At 39.3% G+C, this 25,410-nt stretch overlaps 1 protein-coding gene and 1 non-coding gene across 2 annotated transcripts in view; both read right to left on the reverse strand.

The window, feature by feature from the left end:
• Ktn1 (kinectin 1) overlaps window positions 1–25,410 on the reverse strand; it is a 96,821-nt gene that overhangs the window by 51,056 nt on the left and 20,355 nt on the right. The window contains exons 2-11 of the mRNA XM_052733408.1: window positions 24,140–24,692; window positions 20,563–20,700; window positions 18,198–18,368; window positions 15,895–16,025; window positions 13,283–13,399; window positions 11,252–11,392; window positions 7,342–7,448; window positions 5,959–6,091; window positions 4,487–4,574; window positions 183–349 (exon numbers count right to left, since the gene is read on the reverse strand). Coding sequence (XP_052589368.1) covers window positions 183–349; window positions 4,487–4,574; window positions 5,959–6,091; window positions 7,342–7,448; window positions 11,252–11,392; window positions 13,283–13,399; window positions 15,895–16,025; window positions 18,198–18,368; window positions 20,563–20,700; window positions 24,140–24,662 — 1,716 coding nt within the window. The 5' untranslated portion in view covers window positions 24,663–24,692. The remainder of the gene's footprint in view (window positions 1–182; window positions 350–4,486; window positions 4,575–5,958; window positions 6,092–7,341; window positions 7,449–11,251; window positions 11,393–13,282; window positions 13,400–15,894; window positions 16,026–18,197; window positions 18,369–20,562; window positions 20,701–24,139; window positions 24,693–25,410) is intronic.
• Window positions 2,022–2,094, reverse strand: Trnaa-agc (transfer RNA alanine (anticodon AGC)). The gene has a single exon. It is a non-coding gene; the product is annotated as a tRNA-Ala (tRNA).

Here is a 25,410-nt window from a genome sequence, read left to right on the forward strand (position 1 = left end):
ATAGACATAGTTTTTAATTTTTTTGCAATTTTTAAATTAAAATATAATTATACCACCCTCCCCAATCTCTCCAATGGCTCCTCTCCCACTCTCTCAAATTCATGATCTTCCTTTAATTATTAGTGTTACACATATAAACACATAAATACAATGCCTTACTTTTAAAGAAAGAAAAATAATACCTGAACTTGAATTTGCAAAGACTCTTCTTTGCTCGCCCTCTTTTGCTCTGACTCCATTAACTGCATTAGTCTTTGCTCCAACTGCTGTTTGGATACCAATGTGTCTGTGAGCTTACTATGCAGACTCTGGACTTCATTTTCTTTGGCCACAAATTTACTTTGTAAGTCTGTAGCAAACAAAAAGACTCCATCTTATCAAATGCCTCATCTTTCCCCCTCCACCCTTAGTGTACGCGTCATCTTCTCTAGAGCCCTTCCACGGTGTCTCTGCCCTTCTGCAGCCTACGCAGTCATCCTTCCCTGTAATACCTTCTCTAATTCCTGCTGGCCTAAGAGTGAGTTCTTCTGGGTCAGATATTGTCTTGGCACAATACTCAAAAAACATTAACTAAATGGGATACAAAAATTTTAAATGGTTCTACCATTTCTTGAAAGGACTCTTTATTCCCCCAAAGATACATTAATAATTATGTTAGCAAATTTCATGTAAATTCCTTGAACTCTGCTACAAAGAAAGATGCCAAGGAAATCTATTATGTAAAAGCTGACATTTAAAATGCCATTTAATTAATTTGAAATGAAGGGTAACTTTTCTGTTTGTCTTTCTTCTTTCCTACAGATAACACCCCAAGAAGATATACCAGAAAAAGTATAAACCATCTTAATTCAAAATCACAATAAATAAAGACAAAATGAATTTAAAGACAACCACTAACTTGGCAGAAAAGAGGAAAGGGAACACCTAAATCAAAATGATTAATGACAGGAGATATCAGGCAGCATGAGAACCATCGCCCTGTCCATGAACAAGTCTATACATAGGTCAGAGTGAACCCATTACCACAGACAGAAACATGTAGCTATGCTGGAGCACCTGTGTCCATTAAGAAAGATAAATTTTCACATCTATAAAACAATACAACTCTGAAAGAAATCCTAAAAATTAAACATATGATGGACATGTCTGGGATTAAAACTCAAGAAGCATAATATTTACTACCAAAAGTTAAAGCATTAAGTTTATGATGTCAAAATTCTATAGAGGAAATTATTGATGACTTACAACTCAACCTCCAGTCAAACCAATCTACAATGGTAAAGATGTGAGCAGATTACTTAAGGCCTCCACAAATACACTTCTAGGAATACTCATATGCAGCTAGTGAAAACCAAGCTTTATTCAACGAAGGAAGGGGACCGTGGCAGTGACAGAGACTCCAAACAGAATGGTAGAGAGGAAGCGAATCTTAGGAAGGCAAATGTGGAGGAACCTAGAAAGTCACATGCGCCAGAGCATCAACAGTGACCTCCGGGAGGGACCCTGAGGATAATCTGACACACCCCTGCCTCTCACACCTAAGATGTTGAGGGGAGGTAAATTAAGAAACGTTTAACATTAGGCAAAAATTTTAAAATAAAATGCATCAAGCAAGGGCAAAATAAAGTAACAATAACCTTCGGAAAAAATAGAGCAAAGGAACAAATCAGTTTTAACATATATCCTGGATTACCATTCCATTATAGTCATGTTGACAAAAAAATGAATTGATGTAATGAAAATACATCAACAATTCAGGACAATGAGATACAAGTGGAAGGAATGAGATTAGATTAAGACTTTACTTTCTGGCCAGGCAGTGGCGGCACAGGCCTTTAATCCCAGCACTCGGGAGGCAGAGCCAGGTGGATCTCTATGAGTTCATGGCCAGCCTGGTCTACAGAGCGAGATCCAGGCCAGGTACCAAAACTACGCAGAGAAACCCTGGGAGGTGTATGGGGGACTTTCCTTTCTGGGACAGAAAATCAGTTTCTACCCAGGGGAAGCACTTTTTTTTTTTTTTTGGAGCTGAGGATTGAACCCAGGGCCTTGTGCTTGCTAGGCAAACGCTCTACCACTGAGCTAAATCCCCAACCCTTTTTTAAAAAAAAATTATTTTATTTATCATGTACACAGTGTTTTGTCTGCATTTATCCCTGCAGGCCAGAAGAGGGCACCAGATCTCATTACAGATGGTTGTGAGCCACCATGTGGTTGCTGGGAATTGATCTTAGGACCTCTGGAAGAACAACCAGTGTTCTTAACCTCTGAGCCATCTCTCCAGGCCCGGGGAAGCACTTCTTTATGGCTGCTTTACTCACGACAGCAAAGAATCAAAATCAACCCAGATGTCCATCAACAGATGAACAGATAATGAAAATGTAGTACACACAAGTGCCTGCCTGTGTGCGTGTGTGTGGCGTGCATATAGAATACTGCCCAGTTCTAAAGAAAAATGTAATCACAAAATTTGGAGAAAATAGATTTAGTGAGGTCACAAAATTTCAGAAAGAAATAAACCCTGCATTTATTCTTTTATGTGGACTCCAGACAACAATATATGCATATACGTAAACAAATGTACATGTGGAGACACTATAACAAAAGAAAAAGAACAAGAAATGTTAATTATAAGGGCACAAGGAAGGACTGGACACAGGTAACAGACACAAGTTATGAAAAGGGATATAAAATGAGTTGCTCCTCTAGTTAAACTTTGCTATGGATTTTCTATTTTTGGCAGTGAATAAATACAGGTATATTTGATAGTGAAAATGTAAGCTTTAATGTGAAGCCCCTCAGCTCTGGAATAACTACTATGAGTGAACAACTCATTGAGATTATAAAATTGGGTTTGATTTACAAGTTTTTTTATAATAAAGTTTATTTTTAAAAAAGAAACACTAAGTATCAGTATTATATTTGCTTAGAAATACGGAGTAAAATACTGAAGCTGTAATGTCAGGATCCAAACACAATAGTTAAACAGAAATACGAGGTAAATCACAAAAGGTAGGCAGTAGAAGAGCACAGTCATAGGTGAGATGATGGCTCAGGAGTTAAGAGCACTGCAGCTCGTACAGAGGACCCAGGTTTGGTTCCTAGCACATACATGGCAGCTCACAACCATTTATAACTCCAGTTCCAGGCTATCCCATGCCTTCTTCTGACCTCTTTGGGCACCAGACATACATGCACATGATACACATACATACATTCATCCAAAACACTCATATAGTAAAATAAAATAAATAACCCTAAGCAAATGTTTACATAAAGAGAGTGCCATTTCACTCTCTATAGCTATTTGGTTTATAGTAACAGTCCTTCCTCTCAAGACTCCTATTTTTCACTGATAAAATGTTCAATTTTTCATAACTATTTTCACAGAAATACCAACTTTATATAAAAGTAGAAGTCTTAAAGTAGCTTGTCTACATTTTGGTGTTGACCAAAGAGATAATTAGAGGAAAACAAAACGCTGACAAGTCAGAACTCTTGTCTACCCTATGCAGAGCCACACTTGAGTAAGGAAGATGTGCTAGCTAGTTTTCATGCCATTCTGACGAAGGTGGGATCATTCAGGAAGAAGAAATCTTAATTAAACAACTGTCTCCAGAAGACTGGCCTGTAGAAAAACCCATGGGGCATTTTCTTGACTGACGAGTGATGTGGGAGAGCCCAGGGTGGTGGCCCCATTTAGGCTGGTGGTTCTGGGTGCTATAAGAAGGTAGACTGAGACCAGATGTTGGTGGCACACACCTTTAATCCCAGCACTCAGGGGGCAGAGGCAGGCCAGCCTGGTCTACAGAGCAAGTTTCAGGATAGCCAGGCCTACACAGAAAAACCCTATCTTGAAAAACCAAAAACAAAGAAGAAAAAGAAGTCAGGCTGAGCAAGCCATGAAGAGGAAGTCAGTAAGCAGCACTCTTCCATGGCCTCTGTATCAGTTCCTGCAGTGAGCTCCTACCCTGACTGCCCCACATGATAGACTACAAGCCCTAAGCCTAAAGAAACCATTTCCTCCCCAAGTTGACTTTGGTCATGGTGTTTATCCAAACAATAGACACCCTGACAAAGACAAAAGGGGGCAGTAGGGATATAAAACAGTGCACAGGAATGCATCAAATTATGGATAAATGAGTAGACAAAGCTAACATTTACTAAGATAGACAGATTCAAGTAAGCAACTTGTTTCATCATAAGACTAAGAATACCGACAAAACTAAATAAAGGCAGAGCACAGAAGAACACAATGTCACAACCATGCTCTTCTGCCTAGCAGGTGTGACTCTCCTGCAGTTAACAGCACCACAGACAAGGCTACCAAGGACCATATCTTCCAACCCCTAGCGAATACTGGAGAACAACGACGACAATCCAAACAGACAAAACCTGATTTTATTTGGCTCTACGAAGTGCCAATCCTCTTCCTCTGCAGACAGAGGTTGCAGTCGCCCGGTCTGCACAGCACCTCTTCCTTTACCTTGCTGCGCGGCCTCGTGCTCTGCTGTTCTCTTCCTGATATAGCTCTGAACTTCCTCCCATCTCCTCTCAGCTTCCTGTAGTTGAACCTTGATATTTAAAGAGAGAAAGAAAACAAGTAAAAACAACAAAAAAAGACCAACGGACAAGATTTCAATTGTAAAAAAAGAGGGGAGAGTCATTTGTCAGGCACATCCACCATTCTCTTCCAACACCGCAGAGACTCAATCACGTGTACTCTTGGATCAAGACAGACAGCTGCTGCAGCATCCTCATCTCATCTACCAGCTATGACCTACTGTTCACCAACCATTCTTAAGTCCATAAGCTTTTGAGAGACAGGACAGTACCTTTATTGCTAAATCTCAGTAAGTACTTAAAATTCGTATTTTGAAATATACATATTGCAAAAACACTAAGATTATTATGTCACTTATTATTTATTCATATCTATAGAGAACACATTTCCACATCCATGTCAGCAGTTAATCTCCCAGAAAATCCAGTATTAAAGGAGAGACATTGATGTCACTTTCACAAAGGATTCATCAAAACTTAGGGAAAAAAAAAATCAAGTTATACATTATCTAAAGGCAACTGTAAAACTGTCTGGAAATAGCCTCAAGGTATACTGTATATCAATATGGATGAGGATCTTACAGTGAGATTTCTCAGTAAAAGGAGGGACAGGTACCTATCACTCCTCAGAACACCTAAGTTCCAGAGTTCATGTAATCTGAGAGAGTAATAACTCTGCTCCTCCTTCAGGCAGCCAGAGCAACCCTCCACATCCCCTGACCACATAAGCACCTCACTACACAAGCTCTCATTCTGGAATCTGAAAACAGTAAGATTTTTCTACACCATGGGCTCAAATGCAAGCCACTGGAATACTTTGGTGTTATATTCAAAAGAAGAAAGAAAAAAACCTATTCCAATGCCGGGAGGGGTTCTATTGGACTTGAGGAATTGAAGTTCTAAATGATAAAAGTAATGCTAAGGGCCTTTTCTAAAATAATTTTTGCTTTACATGTGTGGATTCTAACCACCATATATAAACAAAATTCCACCCTTACTTGTCAACTACTTGGTTTGATTTTTCATATCTTCAGTCTTTAGCGTCAAATCCAGGCCTACATTCAATTCTTTCATCAAAATATAACTTTAAAAAGGTAGAACCCAGCCAGGCGGTGGTGGCGCACGCCTTTAATCCCAGCACTTGGGAGGCAGAGGCAGGTGGATCTCTGTGAGTTCGAGGCCAGCCTGGGCTACAGAGTGAGTTCCAGGAAAGGCGCAAAGCTACAGAGAAACCCTGTCTCAAAAAGCCAAAAAAAAAAAAAAGGCAGAACCCTTACAGTGTGGGTCTTATTAAACTTCCCACTCCGTTTCTCAACCCTACATACACATTAGGTCATGAAACTGGACATCAATAACACTGACAGATGACACAAAGAGGAGGAGTGGTGGTGTCACCTTCAGCTGGGCAGCTGCTTGCTCCGCGTTCTTCTTCTGGACTCCCTCCTGCTGCAGTTTCCCTGTCTTCTCGTTCAGCTCACTCACCAGTCTCCCACAGTCCTGGCGCAGTTTATTCAGCTCTGCAGTCTGCCTGGAAACAGAGACTAGATTGGGCTTTGCACTGTTGCACACAAAAAGAACTCACAAGCACAACGTATTCTGGGGTCGCTGTGCTGAGCTAGTAACCCCACTCACAGGTAAATGGAAAGGAACTCGACTAAGCAGTAATATTGTTCCCCTAAGTATAATAGTGTACCCCTAAATAATTCAGATCATGATGGCAAACTCTAGAAAGCACACTATAGGGCTGAATGGAGAGCTAAGAAGGTAAAAAGCATCCCCAGATTCCATGGTGGCAGGAGAGGACTGACTCCCCAAAGCTGTTGTGTGTCCTCTAGATACAATCCATGGAACACAGGACATGAAACACATGCTGTGGCATATACTCAGTAATAACAAAATAATTTTTAATTTGAAAATCACTATAAAATATTTAAAAAAAGGATAACCAAAAGCTCAGGAGCATACAAAGTTGCCATTAAACTGCTCTAAAAGCCTCCTAACATGGAGGTGAGAGAGAAGGCCCAGTGGTCAAGAGCACTTGTTGCTTCTGAAGAAGGCCCAGGTTCAGTTCCCATCACCCACATATGGCTCAGAACCATCCTTAATTCTAGTTCTAGGAATCCAACACCCTTTTCTGGCCTCCTATAGGCACCAGGCATACATATGGTGCACAGAGGCAAACACATAAACTAAATTAAATCTTTAAAAAAAAACAACACCTTCCTAATATCAATATCACTGTAACAGGACTTGCCCTATTATCCAGAGGAAGAGAGCATTTTTAATTCTAATGAATAAGTTTTTACTTCAGTATTGAAAGAAAAAAATAAGCAGTTAAAATGCTTACTTTATGCAAGACTACTAGCCTCTCTAAGGTATGGTTTCTCAAATGGCCCATGAACCACCTAGGCTCCGCTTTGGGGCCCTTGGATCACAATCTGTATAGAGGTAGGTGGACCAAGACTATGCTTTAAATTAGCATGACAGGTGCTCTTGAGAATAATGGAATATAAGAAGTGCAGGCCTGGAGACAGACAGACGGCTTCAGTACATGTGTGCTACTCCACTGGCAACAGCGCTGCCCAAGGGGCATTAGTCTGCACACTACTAGAGCTAAAAGAGCCAGAGGTCTTCACCCAAAGAAAACAGTTGTCCTGAGAACAAGATTAGAAGCAAAAGGAGGAAGCAAAAGTCTAACAAGTTACTATCAAGCACCCTTCTGATGACAGAAGAAAACAGTCTGCCATTTAGTTGAGAGTGGAGAATTTGGAGACATACTTGCTTTCCAGCTGGTTTGTAGTGCTGCTGACAGCGTCTCTCAGTATACCATTTTCCTGCTTCAAATGAGCTATCTCTGCTTCCATTTGTTCCCGAACTTGCTGAAACTATTTTTAAAATACATACGATTCAGTAAACAAAGATCGGCAAATCCACTTTTAAGAGAAATTTCACTATAACACAGTGAAAAGCAAAAAGAAAATCCAAACCATACTTTTCAGTCAATATGAAGACACCTACAGAAAGAACTGCTTAGCGATGAATGGAAAGTCACTACAAACTGCCCAGCTCAAAACCCAAACAGATTGACAGCTACTCTCACAACTCAGATAAGAAACAAACACACGTCAGGTTTCAGAACTAAGGTATGATTTGGGACTTCTCATACCCAACACAGAAGTAGTCCTGTCCTGAACCCCGAAAAGGTCAACATTACTTTAACAATATTTTTAAAGTTGTAAATTGGATGAGCTGGCACACATCTTTAATTCCAGCACATGGGGGGCAGAAACAGGTAGATTTCTGTGAGTTTTAAAGACGGCCTGGTCTACACAGCAAGTTCCAGACCACCCAGGACAACAAATGGAGGACCCCCCACCCCATCTTTAAAACAAAACAAAAAAAGGATTTAGTCAACGTTTAAACATAAATATGCATAAACACATTTATAAAGTTATAAATTAAGTATAACTAACAGACACCACAAAATCTATTTGAAAAACATTCAAGACTGAGGGTTTTTTTTTTACTGTGCTAAATAACATAGTAAATGACATAAAATGTACTATCTTAGCCATTTTCTTCTTTAATTCCACTATTTGGTGTGTGCATATGTATGCTGTGTGTGAGTGCGTATGTGTCTGTGTTCAGAGGACACATTAGGGCATTAATTCTCTCTACTACTTGAGTCCCCGGGACTGAACTCACATCATCAGGCTTAGCTGCAAGTTACCCACTGAGCCACACTGCTAGCTCCACCATTTTCATGTGTACAAAGTTCAATGATATTAAAACTACCATTCTGCTATATAACCATCATTACCATTCATACACAAGACTCCTAAGTAACTCCTATTCACCCTCAACCCCTACAACCACTCACTACTCTTACATTCCTTTGACCTCTAATTGTTTAATTTCAGAATTATAAAATCAGACAATAAAGAACATTGATTCTTACCGTCATATAAGGACATGTCTTCCTTCACTATATAAATTATTCCATTAAAATGAACACCTGTTGACAATTCTTACTAACAACTCAGCTAGTAAAAGTGAAAGCACTGATTTCTAGTTTTCAAAAGATTTCTGTAGACTCCATACGTGGATTTATATAACCTGACCTCTACCAGCCATCAAGCAGAAGCAGAGTGAGGGAATTCCATTAACCTTTCACCTTCAGTAGGAGAGACTGCTCTAACAGCTGTCTGACTTTCACATAAGCTGTAAATAGTAACCAAGAGAAGATCACTGAGCTGGAGAGACGGCTCAGTGTTAGGAGCATTTGTTGCTCTTGTAGAGGATCCAAGTTGATCCCCAGCCCACATGGCAGTTCTCAACCATCTGCGATTCCAGGGTATCTCATGCTCTCTTCTGACCTCTGAGGGCACTAGGCATGCATATGGTACAAAAACATTAAATGCAGGCAAACATTCATACACATAAAATAATAAAATATTTTTTAATATTAAAAAAATCATTTAAAGAACTGATGAGAGAGAATGTCTCAAATGACTAAGGACTAAGAAAACAAACATTAGAAACAATGGACAGCAACAACCTAACAATGCCATTCATTTCTGTTATTGGTATTTGATATTTCTGTGGGAAACACTGAACTTGGTCAGCTGTGAAGAATAATCTTAAAACTGGAACCAATTACAGGTTAGAATACAAAGAAAAACATACTAGTAAGGGGCTATAATTGTGCACATGCGCGCACACACATTCTAAGCTAAGCACTGAACGCAAGAATACTCTATTACTAGGGTTACTGTCTGAACTAGGTGTTTCCAGGTTCTTGGCATCTTATTCAAAAACCTAACAAAGTGCGCACAGATTTCAAACGGGCCAGGAAACCATACGGAAGTAACACTAAATCACAGGTCAGATGTGCTGGAAGGACGCAGTGGCTTCTTCAGCTAGAGCACTCAAATATCCCTGGCTATTGTCTGGGCCATTGTTTATGGGTACCAGGAGAAGGAATTGATTGCTAAAGGCAAATATAGGTAGTTCTGTTTTGATTGACAGGCTTGGATTATGTAAACCTTTGTTCACCATACCTGTCCCTTCCTGTGACATATCTGATTTTAATATATGCACACTCAATTACACAAGGCTATAAGAAGGTAGGTTAAATAGAGATTTTCTCCTATTTACTCTGAGGACACAGTTTCTCTTACCACTCATGCATCCAAAACTAGGTCATCCTAGATGGAGCTACTGCTTCCTGTACCTGGATATGTCCCAAAATATGTTTACTAGAAACTAACCACAACAAGGTTGTTAGAGAAGGAGAAATCTACCCCACTGTTTGAGGTGAAGTGGGACAACCACGCAATTCACCACAGGTAGGGATTCCAAGGTTGCTAGGTGCACACTTAGGAGAGGGATATATGGATAGCCTCAATCAAGCTCAGTCTCTTACCTTGTAAAAGCTGTTCTTACATTCACCTGCCTCAACTCTATATAAAGTATCTGTAAGATTCAGACCAATTTGTAAACTGAGCATTAAAGACAAAAGTCAAGGGATTCATTGTAAGGAAAATGTCTTAAACTATTGAAAAATAAAAACAACTTGATCAGTAAGAATCTGACATTAGTTATGTTAAATCTCAGGCCTATACATTCCTTTAGAACTAAAGCATCAGCCAGCAAAAGAAAGGAATAATTTGGAAGAGTTCCATTATGGACAATATTAAAACCTGAACTAACAAACAAATCCAAGTCTTGTTCTGCAAGAGCTAGGAGAAAAAAGTGAGGAGGGGAGTAAGAATTCATTGATCAGACTTAACTGAAATCTTGATAATGAATGATACATGGAAAACATCCTAAGAACCAGATCTCTGGAGACTGGTGAAAAGTATACAAACACCAGGACACAGCAGTCTCTTTCACTAGTCCTCTGGGAATCATCACCCCCTACCATCCCTCTCCTCCACTGTAATGCCAAGGCCATCTAGCTCTCTGGATCAGTCCAACTCATCTTCTCATTACCAACCCCTGGTTTCTTTCTGGCCGCTCTGACTTGATTCCTGCAAACTTTTCCAACTGCCCCCCACTTCACTTTCCACACTACTGCCAGAGTGATCACTGAAAATAACAATGAATCACACTGCTAGCTTCCCTAAATTCATTCACTGGCTGTCCAATCTTCAGGCACAGACCTTTTAAATGGGCCCATACTTATTTCTATATCTTTTCTTCATTCCAACCTTGGCTCTCAACTCTTAAAACATTTACTGTATTTCTCACAAAGTTCTGGATTCCCAAAATACAGCCAGTGGCCCACTATCTACAGAGATGGGAATAAAGAACTACGCCAAGTAACTCTTACAGCGCCCCCCCATTCCTTCAGTCTCCCTTGGCAATGTTGACTCAGAAGATCCAACACAGTCTGAATACTGTGTCTAACAGCTCTTCTATCTACGACCAATACTCTTCCCCACCTTCCTAACTCTTCTATTGTAAGCACACGATGCTTACCTCTACTGGCATGGTGCTACTTCCATATTAGCTTCCACCCCTCCTACCTTATCCCAACACAGAACACTTACTTACTTTGGAATGAAGAGGAGTGAGTTTAACTAGCCATTATAGGTCAATGGACCAACCCATTCAAGGCACTTAAAAGTTCGTTAACTAAATGAACAGACATATTTCATCTTCCTTTCCAAGACTTCAAACATACCTTCATCTGCATCTGCTGCGTCTCCTGGTAGCTGACATGCATCTTGTTCTGAAACACATTATGTTCCTTCTCTAGTGTCCCAATCCGATCTTTCATCCTTGCTATAACTACACTGCTTCTTTCTTTCTCTGTCATCATTTCCTAGAAGAGTAATCAGAAAATCAATTTACGAAAAACTTGTTATGAAAAAGGTATTATAACACTATCAAAGCAAGCCAATGTTTTAACAGGAACACAATTATGAATGCTCAATCAGGGCTTGGGTGCAAAGCAAAGCTAGGGATTAAAAAACAAGAAACCAAGGGACTTCTACATCTCCCCACTCTTCACATTTCCCTTCACAGTATAAACATTCACCAGTTTGTTTCTATTTTAAATGCACTTCTTATTTACTCATCAAAGAATGTGAGCCCAAAATAAATCCTACATTCTGATGCAATTGATCGTAAGAAAAAATATTTTAAAGCAAAACAGTGATTGTTTCTTACTCTTCTTGGAGTTCAGGGAAAAGACTGGGGAAGGTGCTAGAATGGGAGACAAAGGGAGGCCTCTCTTTTGACGGCATTTTTATAGCAAAAAAAGAAATCTGAAAACAGCTAAGTCAGAAAACAAAAGCAATTTTAGTTATCTGAGGGTATGAACACATTCCTGCTTTAAGAAACTGTGACAAAACTTGTTTTTATGTAATTTATAAAGTTATTTATATACTTCTACTTCATATTTTAGATTTATATTTGAAAGTTGTTATATTGATATACAATACACTTCACAATTTCTTTTTAAAGAATTACACTAAGCCAGGTGGTGGTGGCACACGCCTTTAATCCCAACACTCAGGATTAAGAGGCAGGCAGATCTCTGTGAGTTTAAGGCCAACCTGGTCTACAAATCAAGTTCCAGGACAGCCAGAGCTGTTACACAGAGAAACCCTGTCTCAAAAAAACAACAAAAAGAATGACACTAAAAACATTTTACAAAATACTAAAGCACACACCTATAATTCCAGCACCTGGAGATGGAGGCAGGAGGATCAGGAGTTCAAGGTCACCCTCAGCTACACAGCCAGTTTAGATCAGCCTGGGCTACCTAAAACTGTCCCAAAATAAAACAGAAAACAAGCACTGCACTTTATTTAACTCCATACAAAATATGGTGTTCAAAAGTATTAATAAGTTTTATTTGAAGATAACTAAGTCAGATTGTTTTTATGCAGCCATTTAACTTAGTTACCAAGTATACACAAACCCAGTATACCGGACGATGAGTTATTAAAACTTAGTGGGCTGGAGAAATAATTAGCCATTAAAGGCTAGGCTCATAACCAAAATATCCAAAAGTAACTATTTTTTTAAACTTCAAAAAACATATTAAACGACAGTCACATCAAGCTATATTAAAGTTAACTCGAAGGAAGCAGGTGGATGGATTCTGTGCTGCCACTGACTTTTCTCATCAGTCAAAAGCATACAAAGATTTACAGTGCTGTCGTGGGGTGAAGACAAGGCCCACGAGCTTGTCTATACTACTGCATCTGATGAAGGCTTCAGAAGACCACATTCCCTCTAGAGTTTCAATTCTCTTCTCTTATTCTATACAGCATTTTAAAAACGTTTGTCTGGGTTTAGATTTTACCCCTCAAACTAAAATAGCTTAGGTTTTAAAGAAGTTGATTTTAAAAGTATGAATATTTATCACAAGACTTTCCATATATAAGTAATATAAAGCTTCACATGTATCACATAATTGGATGTTATACTTCTATGAAGAACAGACTCACATCAGATCCGTTTCAAACAAACTCTGATGCTCTGAGCACAGTGGCTCTGCTATTCTGGTTAGACTGTCTAATAAATATCTTCATCTGTTACATCCTGAAAGACTGCAAGTCTTCCATTTCAAACTCCTACAAGGAGAGGACTTTTGTTGTGTGTAAGTTTTGACACACAAATTACATCAAGGAGCACGGGTGCCCCTTGAGGTCTCCCTGCTTCTGACTCAGGATGCACACCCTTAACCCAAGAATGTCTTCACCTGCGTCAACTGCTTACAGCGCTCCTTTGTGGCAGTGGCCTCCTCCTTCACAGCAGAGAGCAGCCTTTCCTTTTCCTGAAGCTGATGCAAAAGGGCACTCAATTCTCCTTTATTCGACTGTAATTGGAAGTCAACACAGAATGAGCAAGTTAACACGATCCACTGAAAACTGTGAGCGTCAACTATCTACCATCAAGAGCCCTTGGGTCAATGAGGAGCACATCATCTAAAACAAAACAACTGCTAAATATTAGTCAGTCAAATAAAACCAAGTAAGTCACTCCAACAGTGCGTATCCTAAAATTAGTGGAGTAGAAACATATTTTAACAAAGAAGTATAGAATACATACAAGCTCAGAAGTAAAAAAACAGTATTTATTTTTCCAGAAGATTAAGAGACTATGAAATCAAATGTGACCTCTCACCAATATGCAATCATGTGTAATCCCAAAGCACAATACAGGAAAGACAAGACAGAGCAGTAAAGATCACACACAGTGCTCAACAACTCTGTCACAACATGCCCAGATGCCACCACTGCCCAATTCTCTGATGTCAATGGGCATCATTCCCAAATAGAAAAATGTCCAAACCAACACCACAAAGTCCCACTTGACATGAGGAACAAATGCAAAGTTTCAGGCAAGAACTTTCTTGGAAGACAGTTGTAAAGGATATATGAAGGCTAGAGAAAACAATAAAGAAATGGTACTTTTCTAAGTAACCAACTTTACTAAGAGCACAGCAAGCAGGCATTTGGGGGTCTCTACTGGAGGACCCAACAGAAGGGCTCACTGCCTACACAGCCCCAAGGAGGACAAATGCACCGTTATCCACTCCCAACACAAAGACTGGTCAAGAAAGGGGCCTCTTAGAAGAGGGCCACTCCACACTGGATACATCAGAACGATGAACTTCCCTTCTTTTCTCTTCCTCTCCCGACCTCTGTCAATGACAGCATTTCTATTTGCTACGTGTACCTTAGAATTCCCACCTGCCTCATGCTTTCAGTCTTGGCTCTGTGGTTTGAAGGTGGGCCCAAGGCCTTGGCTGTCCTACCATACTTCTTCAAACTTCTCAGCTACAGCTGTGTTTCTATGAGTCTCCAAGATGGTTTTGTGGAAACTTTACTGCCAAGATTTTGTCACATTAAGATTCTGCTTTGGGGCGCTGGAGAGATGGCTCAATGGTTAAAAGCACTGACTGCTCTTTCAGAAACCTTGGTTCAATTCCCAGCACCCACACAGCAGTTCACAACTGTCTGTAACTTCAGTTGAAGGGGACCTAAAACCCATGGCAAAACACTAATGCACATAAAATAAAATTAAAAGAATTAAAAAGATTCTGCTTTGTTGATTTTGGACTTGAATAATAGTTTAGTAAGATTAAACATTACTTGCCCTGAGTTTCACTCTCTTTCCTTGAATTTAATTACTTGTCATTATTTTCCACATGAACAGATCTAGGGGTGGCCAGCCTGAATTTCACATGCTTGCCAGAGTTCCATCAAATTGCACTCTCACAACAGAAGCATTCTTTAAATAACAAGCTGTGTTTATCTACTGGTTCACCCGTTCCCTGCACTGGTAGCCATTAGGGGGCTTGGTTAGTGGGAAGTTCAGCAGTAGTTCTATTATAATGTGGTGCTGTGGAATAATCCTTCTGTATACCATGTGAATATGGCCAATAGCTGAAGAGGATAAAGCTAGGTGGGAAAGCCAAACTGAGAAAGATGGGAAGAAGGGAAGAATCTGGAGATGCCAGCCAGCTGCTGAGAAAGCAGAATGTGTAGAAAATGAAGTAACAAGCTATGAGGCACATGGCAAAGCCTAGGTAAGAAATACAGATTAATTTGAATGTAAGCTAGTTAGTAATAAGCATGAGCTATTGGCCGAGCATTAAAATTAATCTAAGTATCTGTGTGGTAATTTGGAAGTGACTCCCAAAACATGAAAACTCCGACTACAACGTGAAAACACCACACCTTTCAACCATTATTTTCAAGTTATATCCTAGAAAATTACTAATTTTCCATAATGTCCTTGAAAGCATCAAAATCACTTGTGTCAGGCAACGTTAACTCTCTCTCCGTTGCCTGTCTTCCTATTACATCTTAGTCCTTTAAAAAAAAAAAAGTGTAAATAAAAAAAAAAATTACTAACACTGAACAAAAGGTCCTAGAGTCTTTCTAATGTGAAATCTTGGATCACAAAAGTATTATCTGTGTTTTCTATCTAGAAATCACCTGACATTGACTTCATCTGGACTTCTAGTTAAAGCAAAGCAGGATCCAACTTAGTTAAGAGTCACTAGTTAAAGCAAAGCAGGAATCAACTTAGTTAAGAGCCAAATGACTTCAAAGCCATAAAAACCTTGCCTATTTTAAACAATTGGCTTTTGTCAAAGCAGCAGATGACTCAAAGGATGTTTGACTAAACAAGTATATAAATTAGCATAGATATATGAAATGATTTCTAAAGTATTCCTGACTATAATGGCATTAAAAACAAAAATATCAAATTTAAATAATTTAATATTTGAACAAGCACCTCTCATTTGAAAAACTCTTAATAACTGTTCACAACTGTGCCATAATCAAAAACTATGCTTACCTTCTTTAAAGCATCTTTTATCACACCAGACTTCTCCTTCAGCAGGTCTACAACACAAAGAGCCTCATCTTCAGAAAACATCATAGTCTTCAAGGACATAAGGAAATCTTTAAACTTCACTTCAGCATTTTCTTAATTAAAAAACAAAAGGAGGAGAAAGTTAGCAGTAAAGACCCAAGCAATAATTTGAGCAAAGGTAAACATAAAAAATCCTGACTGAGAATGTCAATAACCACAAGAAAATGGACTTTTCAAGTCAACAATAGATAACTTGAATCAAGAGGGAAAGCACATGGTTATCATCTGTACTGCAGAAAAGTTACGGTAGCTGAAAGTTTTCCCAGACTGCAGGATACTAAAGTTCCAGTATGCTCTCACTTTTGATTTCATCTATATATTTGTTTGTTTATTTAGGAGGAGAGCATACATGTGCAATTCAGGGGATAACCTGCCTCAGAGTCTATCCTTCTGCCATGTTTGAGTCCCAAGGCTTGAATTCAGGGCACCAGGCTTGGCAGCAAATGCCTTTATCTACTAAGGCATTCCACTAGACCTGCCTTACTTTTAAAACCACTTCAACATTTAGTATATGTTAGCAACTGCACCAGGTATATACACAGTATCCTCATTTAACTTTAATAATCCTGACTTTGTAAACCAGACTCCACTGATGAAATTTAGGTCTAGGATAATTATAACAATGCAATCTGCTTCTAAAAAGACCAAATATATACAAATATATATTAAAACACTGTATGCAGAAACGCCTCCTGGATTCACCTATTCTAATTCCCCTAGGACTCCCTGTTAAGCAACAAATTCCCTTTCTTCAAGAAACTACTACCCCCAAGGCCCAAAGCAAGCAGCCTAAGCATTTTACATGTCAGCTGCACTACTTGTTTAAAAACACATGTGTGCATGTGTGGAATGAAGGGGTAAATGGAAACTCTGAGTTTCCTTCTCTATTTTGACATGAAGTTAAAGCTGCTCCTAAATATACATGGAGACTGTATCACTTCATGTAGTCCCAGCTGGTCTTAAACTTAGAATCCTCATTCTCACTCTCCAGAGCATTGGAAGTACAGGAATGCGCCCAGCTAAAACAATCTATTTAGGGGCTAGAGAGATGACTCAGTAGTTAAGAGCAATGGCTACTCTTCCGGAGGACCCAGGGTCAATTCCCAGTACCCACATGTAGGCTCACAGCCATCTCTAACTCCAGTCCCAGATCACATACCCTCTTCTGACTTCTACCTTCCATATCACAGTCTATCACTGAAGGAAGTCAGGGCAGGAGGTCAGCACAAATGTTGCTTACTGTCTTGTTCCCTATGGCTTGCTCAGCCTGCTTTCTTAAACAACCTAGGACCAACGGCCTGGGGTGTCACGGCCCACAGAAAGCTAGGCCTACCAACATCCATCAAGAAAATGCCCTACAGCCTACAGGCCAATCCGATGGAGGAGGTATCGTCTCAACTGAGGATCCCTCTTCCTAAATGGCCCTGATTTGTACCCAATTGTCAAATAGACAGACAGAGCACAGCAGAGTGCCTGAAATAAACTGCGGTGTCTTTACAGCACACACCAATTCCTCTGCTTCAGAAACAATGGTTCAATGATAGAAATGATGAACTAGAGTTTTCTACTGTCATTTCTCAGTGTGTTCTCTAGATTGTGTTGTCAGAATGTTTGATTTTTTAAATGCTCTTTCAGCTACTGAGGTTTTTGGTTTTGTTTTCTAATGCTAAATGAACTTTGGCTTAGAATTCAGACAGAATTTCCAACAATTTCTGAAATGGACCTAAACATACTTCTGTCATTTTGTACTGCATATTAATATAAGGCAACATTCTCAGCATAGAGGATTTTAAAATCAAAATATTCAACCAATTCAGAAAGATACAGATGTCATGCAATACCAAACACTTAATCAACATGTAATTCTTTATGTAAAAATAAATAAGCATATCCATCTCCTTAGAGTGCAAATTTGCTTTCAACTTTAACAAATGGTAAAATTATATGTATACCAAAGAATTGTTTTGAAACAAATTCCTTTGACTTATTAACAGTAAATGTTTTGTTGGCATACCATTTTATACACCTAGGATTTCATAAAAATTTCTCAAGCAAAAAAATGGTCAAGTGTTGAAAAGTTAAGAAGGTCTGAACTAGACAGAAGTCTTTTACTTCAAGGGTGTTAGTCTTTTCCAATTCATTGATCCTATAAGAAAATGTGCACCAGTCCAAGACTCAAAATCATAATTTTATAATATAAGAGATCACAACATTTTGCATACTACCTTTGTCAGTTTCAATCTTCAGCTTTTTAGCTCCAGATTTATGAATCCCTTCTACATGGTCAGGTTTAATCATATCAATAATTTCTCTCTTATCCATCACAAGATTTGAGTTAGCATTATCCATCAAAGGAATGTAAGTAGTTGCATGAATGAGGGGCTCATCTACCAAGACTGCAATTTAAGTAACAAGATCATAATTACTAAGTTGTTACAACAGAGCAATTAAACAATATACAGGCACACTTAATTACCAATGCAGTGATTCTAAAATCTCTATTAGCTCAATTTAGTTTCAAATTTCTACTTCATCATTTAACATGATATCTAGAGTATCAGTTTGATATTCTTAAGTCACTCAAGTCATCTTAAAATGGGTAGATCTTCTCTAATAGTGTTGAAAACATCTTACATCTACCCTTTAGCTAACTCTTATTTAATCTTTGCGAGGTTGTCTTCTGTTTCTGAGATGAGATTTCACTGTGTAGCCCAAGACAACCCTGAATGCAGGATCCTCCATGTCTCAACCTTGTAAGAGATGAAATTATAGGTGTGCTACAACACCAAGCTACTTCTCTATCTGAGCAGAAGATAACCTTTTCATCTCATTAGTACTCCTAAGAAGCTGATTTCTATTAATGGTGATGAATTACTCTTATGTGGCACTGAACTCATTATACAGCCCCAGGATGACTCTAATGATTCCCTAGGTGGTATGCACCTCCATGCCTGGTTCTAGTAGTGCTGGGGATTAAACCCATAGCTCTCTGCATGCTTGCCAACCCATAAGTGATCATTTGAAATTAAGTCTCTTTTCTATGCTAGGTACAAAATCAGTCATTTTTGCTTGCAGACAGCTTCTCATTTTAATAGTCATGCCTTTAATTTCTATGGCATACCCTACTATACACATCAAGAATGGAGGAAGGGCCAGATGTGGTGTGCATGCCTTTAATCCCAGCACTCATGAGGCAGAGACAGGTGATCTCTATGAGTTTGAGGCCAGCCTGGTCTACATAATGAGTTCCAGAAAAGACAAGTTTATATATATAGAGAGAGGCCCTGTCTTGGGGAGGCAAAAAATGGAATGGAGTGTAGCCTGCAGATTTTGCTTCCAATTTTAATGTGAGAAACTCTACAAAGAAATTAAATAACAGTATCTTGTTTAAAGAAAACAAATATCTATACCCAGATGAAAATCTTACTACATTCCTTTACAATCAGACTGTCAGGGCGTGGGGATACAGCTCAGTGGCAATGCACCCCCCTAGCATAAGTAAGCCCTGGATTTGATCTTGTACTGCTTCCCCATAAGCACTTTTGTGTTAATAATTCCTATCTCCTACTTAAAGTTGGTGAAGCTTAACTGTTATCAAATATGTCCAGGTAATACTGTCTGATAACTTATGTCTGACACACCATAATTTTAACATAAATAAAATTTTACCATTTCTTTCCAAACAATGTTTTCTAGCACTAAGTAATATAACAGCCCAACACCATTTGTAAACATTGCTGTTTAATCTCCAAAAACCTTACAGTCAAGCTTTCTCTGGAAAATTCTGAAATATAGGATTGTTTTGTCACTTCTAACTGGATGTCTACCATAAACACATGCAAATTTGTAGGACATAATAAAAAATGCAGGGTATTGCTAAGTCTAACAAATGTGAACTATAATTTTCAAATGGTATTAAAAAGCATGAATATTGTGTGTATTCTCTCATTTGTGAAAACTAACTTGAAAACAGAAGCATGACTATGAAGGAAGAGGAGAGAGCGGAGGAAGGAAGAGGGGCATTAAGGAAGGAAGGATGGTAAGAGGGTGGATAAGATCAAAAGGACACATATATATGAACATCTCACAGAGAACATGTCACATTAAAGCCCATTACTGGAGTTGGGGATGCAGCTCAGTTAGCAGACTGCTCATCTAGCATGCAATAGCCCGGGGTTCAATCCTCAGCATCACACACAATCTGGACCAACCAGGTGAACCTAGCACTGGGGAGCTGTAGGCAGGAAAATCAGAAGTTCAAAGTCATCCTCAACTACATGGGCATAAGACAATCTCAAAACACCTAAGTAAGTAACTTCTTAAAAATTATTAGTGTGTCCAATTAACAGGTTAATAATTGTAATAAAAATAAAATGTTTGGAAAAATTTTAAGTATTAACATTTTGGGAATATTTCTACTCTACATAGCTTGTTATTATTTTTCAAAATCAAGAAGGACTATTTAAACACAGCATTCTTAGAATTTTAGACTTGCACTAGCCTTCCAGTGGTTACGGACACACGGTCTCCGGAGCTTCTGCCCAAACCCTTCTACAGTCAGCATTCAGAAAGCGTGCACCCCCATCTCACCATTTTCTGTCTTCTGCTTCTTTGACAGCCCTTTCTTCTTTCCCAAGCCACCTTCCTGTTTAGTCTCTTGATGGAGGGGTGGCATGTCTTGCTTTCTTAAAGGTGCCATCAGCATTTCCACCTTTTTATCTTGGTCATCTTTATTAAATATAAGTGGGAGAAAAATCATCATAGCAAACAATGAACACACCAGAAAACAAGAAATTATTAATAAATAACTCCCAGCATGCTTTACCACAACAAAGCTCAGTCTCACATTCAATCTCTTACCAGAAACTTTTCCTCTGGCTTTCTTACATTACAATATCAAACCTTTAATGTACTTGGCCCTTTTTCCCTCCTTTCAGAGCCATTCCCAGCCCCACTGAGCCCACAGTATGGTCAACTATCATTTTAAAGATAAAAACCTTTCCTATCGCTGCCAATTCCCACCTTCCACATCCATTCCCATGGATAAAACAATAGCCTGTGCTTTCTTTTCTACAGACTACTAACTACACCCTAATTTTTATCTCTCCCACTCCAATTAAGGATTAACTCAGCCAGGCAGTAGTGGCGCACACCTTTAATCCCAGCAGAGCCAGGCAGATCTCTGTGAGCTCCAGGCCAGCCTGGGCTACAGAGTGAGTTCCAGGAAAGGCACAAAGCTACACAGAGAAACCCTGTCTCAAAAAAAAAAAAAAAAAAGATTAACTCAAATCTGAGTCCCAAATTAAGCTCCCCAATTCTCTTCTCACATCCCTTTCGAGTGTCCTTTGTGAACTACTTCTAAGGAAAACCTCACATGTTGGCATTCACCACAATGAATGACTACACCCACGACTTCAACTACTGCCTTCACACTTCCGGCTTCTAAGCCTACACTGTATCCTGGCCCTCACACAGATGTACTCAGCTGCACCCTCAGTTGCTATCTATGTGAATGACACCCACGGCACCTGAGACACAAACTGGAAGCATTCTCTTCTCTTCTCGCATTCAGTCTCTCCAACATTCCTGACCTTAGTGCTAACCAACATGCACCAATCACCAACTGGAAAACGTGTCTTTACTCTGAAGGCCAGGGAATAAATGCTTCAGCCTTGCAGGCCACCACATGCTCCGCCACAGCCATCCAAGTCCACTATCGACCACTGTGAAGACTGGTCACAAATGTACACAAGTGACTGTGCTCAAAAATAACTTGATGGACACAGAAGCCTAACTGATAATTTCTACATTTCTCCACGTATTATTCTTCTTCGACTCTTTTCCACAATCATTTAAAACATAAAATCTATTCTTGGCAAGTAAAGTCAAGATGACTTAGCTCACAGATTGAAGTCTCCAAACCCATCCTAACTTAGAATCTCCATCAGCTTTGACCCTCACTTCTTTACCACCACACTCCAGTCTGAGGTTGGTGGTTCCTAACGTGTGCATTCCTCTCCTTCCCTCCTTTGGCACTACCACAGCCTGACCCCATGACCTAACTCCACACTACTGATGAACCATCTTTATGCCTATGTGAAAATGTCATGGAATCTGTTCTCATAAATTCTGTCCAAGAACTCTCTAAAATACAGATCTAATCAGGGACTGGAGAGATGGCTCAGCAGTTATGAGTACTTTCTACTCTTGCAGAGGACCTGGGTTCAGTACCCAGGACCTACATGGTAGCTCACAATCACCTGTAAAACTCTAGTTCCAGAAAATATGACACACTTCAGGCACCAGGAATGTAAGTGGTACACAAATATACTTGTAGGCAAATACTCATATACATATACACATAAAATAAAGATAAATCCTTAAAATATATATTTACATATATGTAAATCAAATACAATCCAACATTGCTCAATTCACTGTTCCCCTACAATATACTCAATAAATTGATTAGATAGACAGACAGACAGACAGCGAAAGAAAGAGAGAGGGAGGGAGGGAGGGAGAAAGGAAGGAAGGAAGGAAGAAAGAAAGAACAAACTGTATTAACGTGACTGAAAGCTCTAACAGTAACTAATATAAGCCCTACTTCCTGGGGTGTTTACAAAAACCATCATGACCTAGGTACTATGACCTTTTCAGGTTTGTTCACTGTATTTCTCCCCCGCCCCCCACCAGACAGGGTTTCAGTGTAGCCCTGGCTGTCCTGGAATTTGCTCTGAGGACCAGGCTGGCCTCGAACTCAGAGATCCACCTGCCTCTGCCTCATGAGTGCTGGGATTAAACTGTTCACTGCACTCTTAACAATACTCTATACTCATGTATCTCTCCTGTGCCCTAACAAGTAGCTTTCTATCAGTGTAGAGTGAGACCCACTAGTGACTTGGTAAAGTGACTTAGCCCTAAAGACAGCTTAGGCAATGCCTCCTCTGGAAACTCTTAAATTAAATACCATTAATTATTGTTGCTTTCGTTTCTGTATTTCTTCTCTATTACCTCTTCCATATTTTTACATAAATCACCTTTTGACACTGGCTTACACATTCTCCTTCCTAAGGTATTCAGTGCTTACTATTATTTCTCTAGTACCATATGTGGTCACAGCTGCAAGAAAGCCCTTTAAGTTCAACATAACCGCTAACAATATAAATAAGGATACACAAAGAATTTCAGTCTCTTCATATACTGCCAATACTCTGCAGCTGTACACATCAGTTGCCATTTCTCAGGAACTTTCCACTGTACACTCCTTCTCTGACACCCATGGGGGAAACAGATTCTAGAAAGCACCACCAATATCAAAGCCTGAGAACGCTCAACTCCCTTACAGAAAATGACACTGTATTTCAATACAACCCATGTACTTCTCCTGTATACTTTAAACATCTCTAGATTATTTATAATACATTATAAAAGTGGATGTTATGTAAATAGTTGTTGTACCATATTGTCTAGGAAATAATGACAATTTTAAATGACAGCCCATATTGAAAACGGACTCTCTTTCACAATTCAATATTTTCACAGACGATCCTTTTTCAAGTATTTTCAATCCAATGTTTATTAATTATATATACATAAGTGCATACATATGTGTGTGTGTGTATATATATATGTGTGTGTGTATACATGAGATATACACACACATATATATTTACATACACAATCACAACTAGCCAGCACTTTCTCAAGCTTTAAAATTAATGTCTGGCACTGAATGTTCCAAGGAGCCCACCTTGGAAGCCCGGAGGCCTGGGTCATCTGATCTTTTTCTACCATCATGACCTGTTATTCCAGTGTCTACAGTTGGCAAATGACTCATCTCCCGAGGCCCAGTGCCTCCAGATATGTGACTGTTGGAAAACTGAATCAAAAGGGAGAAACATTTCCCCTTTTCAACTCCCATCACACTGATTACAATGTGTTCACTGAAATGTCACTGGCAATAACTACAAGCCCTTAAGCCACCAAAATCAGGTGTATAAATTTCCAATGAGTCTTTTACATAGTTATGGATGAAGTTTAAAGTGTTTCATTAATCACTGCTAATTTCTATCGGCAATTCCTGTTAACCAGAGCAAACAGTGAGGTGAACAATCTGTTTCAGATTACTACATATAATCATGCAATGAGTTAAAAGATTATGTACCACTGCCATTTTTAGACTTCTTCTGCCCTGCTTTCTTCTTCAAGGCAGCTGCTTCAGGAGGTGGGGCCGGCTGCTTTGTAACTAGGACGGGCTCCACTTTTTTGCCTGGAATCTTTGATGTATCACTTTCTTTGCTGGTCTGCTCTTCAGGTGAAGGCTTTTGTTTCTTTTCCTTCTTCTTTCTTTCCTTAACACTGCTGGAAGTTTCAAACACATTCAATGGAGCAGGTACAAACTGCTCCTCCTCCATGGCTGAAGCATCAGATAATTTAAAGTCCCGAGGTAGATTCTCAGAATCAGATTCATGAATGGCCCCATTCTGGACTTCTTTCTTTTTGTTCTTTTTCTTTTCTGCCTTCTTTTTATCTGTTTTTGTAGAAATCAGCTTTTGTTCTCTTTTTTGTTTTGCAAGAACTTCATCATATAATGTTTCTTTCATGAAAAGCCAGAAGAAAAGGAAAATGACGGTAATCACTACTGAAGGGATAAGGACAACAAAATATGTTGACTCATAAAACTCCATGGTGCTTTTCTTAACGTGAGCCTATGAAATCTAAATGGAGGAGGCAAAAAAGACAAAGAAAAACCCCAGTCAGTTATAAAAAGCCACTTATAACACCCTGCCCTTTCAATTATCATTTCAAATCTAATCCAATCTACAAGCATAGCCCAAAACAAGCTAGCTGTCTACAACATGGGTTCTACAACTGAACTATGCTATGAAAGGGAAATGGCTGGTAACTAAGGAGTGTGGCATATCCTTCCTTCTCAAACCACATGAAAAGACCCTAAAAGGGGCAGGTGGGGGAGAGGAGTTCTTCTCCACTGCCCTCCCTTTTTTGACAGGGTAGGAGGTGAAAGAATTACTGCTAGGAATTAAACTCAGAACATCCCAAACATATTATACAATACACTGCTGTGGAATAATCCTGTTGTACACTGTGAGGATGTGCTGCTCCACTGGTTTAAAAAAGAGCTAAGTGGCCAAAAGCTAGGCAAGAGAGGCTAAACGGGAGAGCCAGACTGAGAGAACACTGTTCCAGAAGAAGGGCGGAGTAACCAGCCACGTGCAGAGGAAGCAGGACGTATACAAGATGAGGTAGCAAGCCATGAGCCACATGGCAGCAAGTAAATTAATGTGTTAATTTGAGTTGTAAGAACTTGTTAGTAACAAGCATAAGCTATCGGCCAAGCATTTATAATTAATAAGTCTCTGTGTGGCTATTTGGGAGCTAACAGGCGGGACAGAATATTCCACCTACAATACACCA

This window comes from Peromyscus californicus, unplaced genomic scaffold (genome assembly GCF_007827085.1).
Source record: "Peromyscus californicus insignis strain IS unplaced genomic scaffold, ASM782708v3 Scaffold_12__1_contigs__length_115047231, whole genome shotgun sequence".
In the NCBI taxonomy this organism is placed as follows: Eukaryota; Metazoa; Chordata; class Mammalia; order Rodentia; family Cricetidae; genus Peromyscus; species Peromyscus californicus.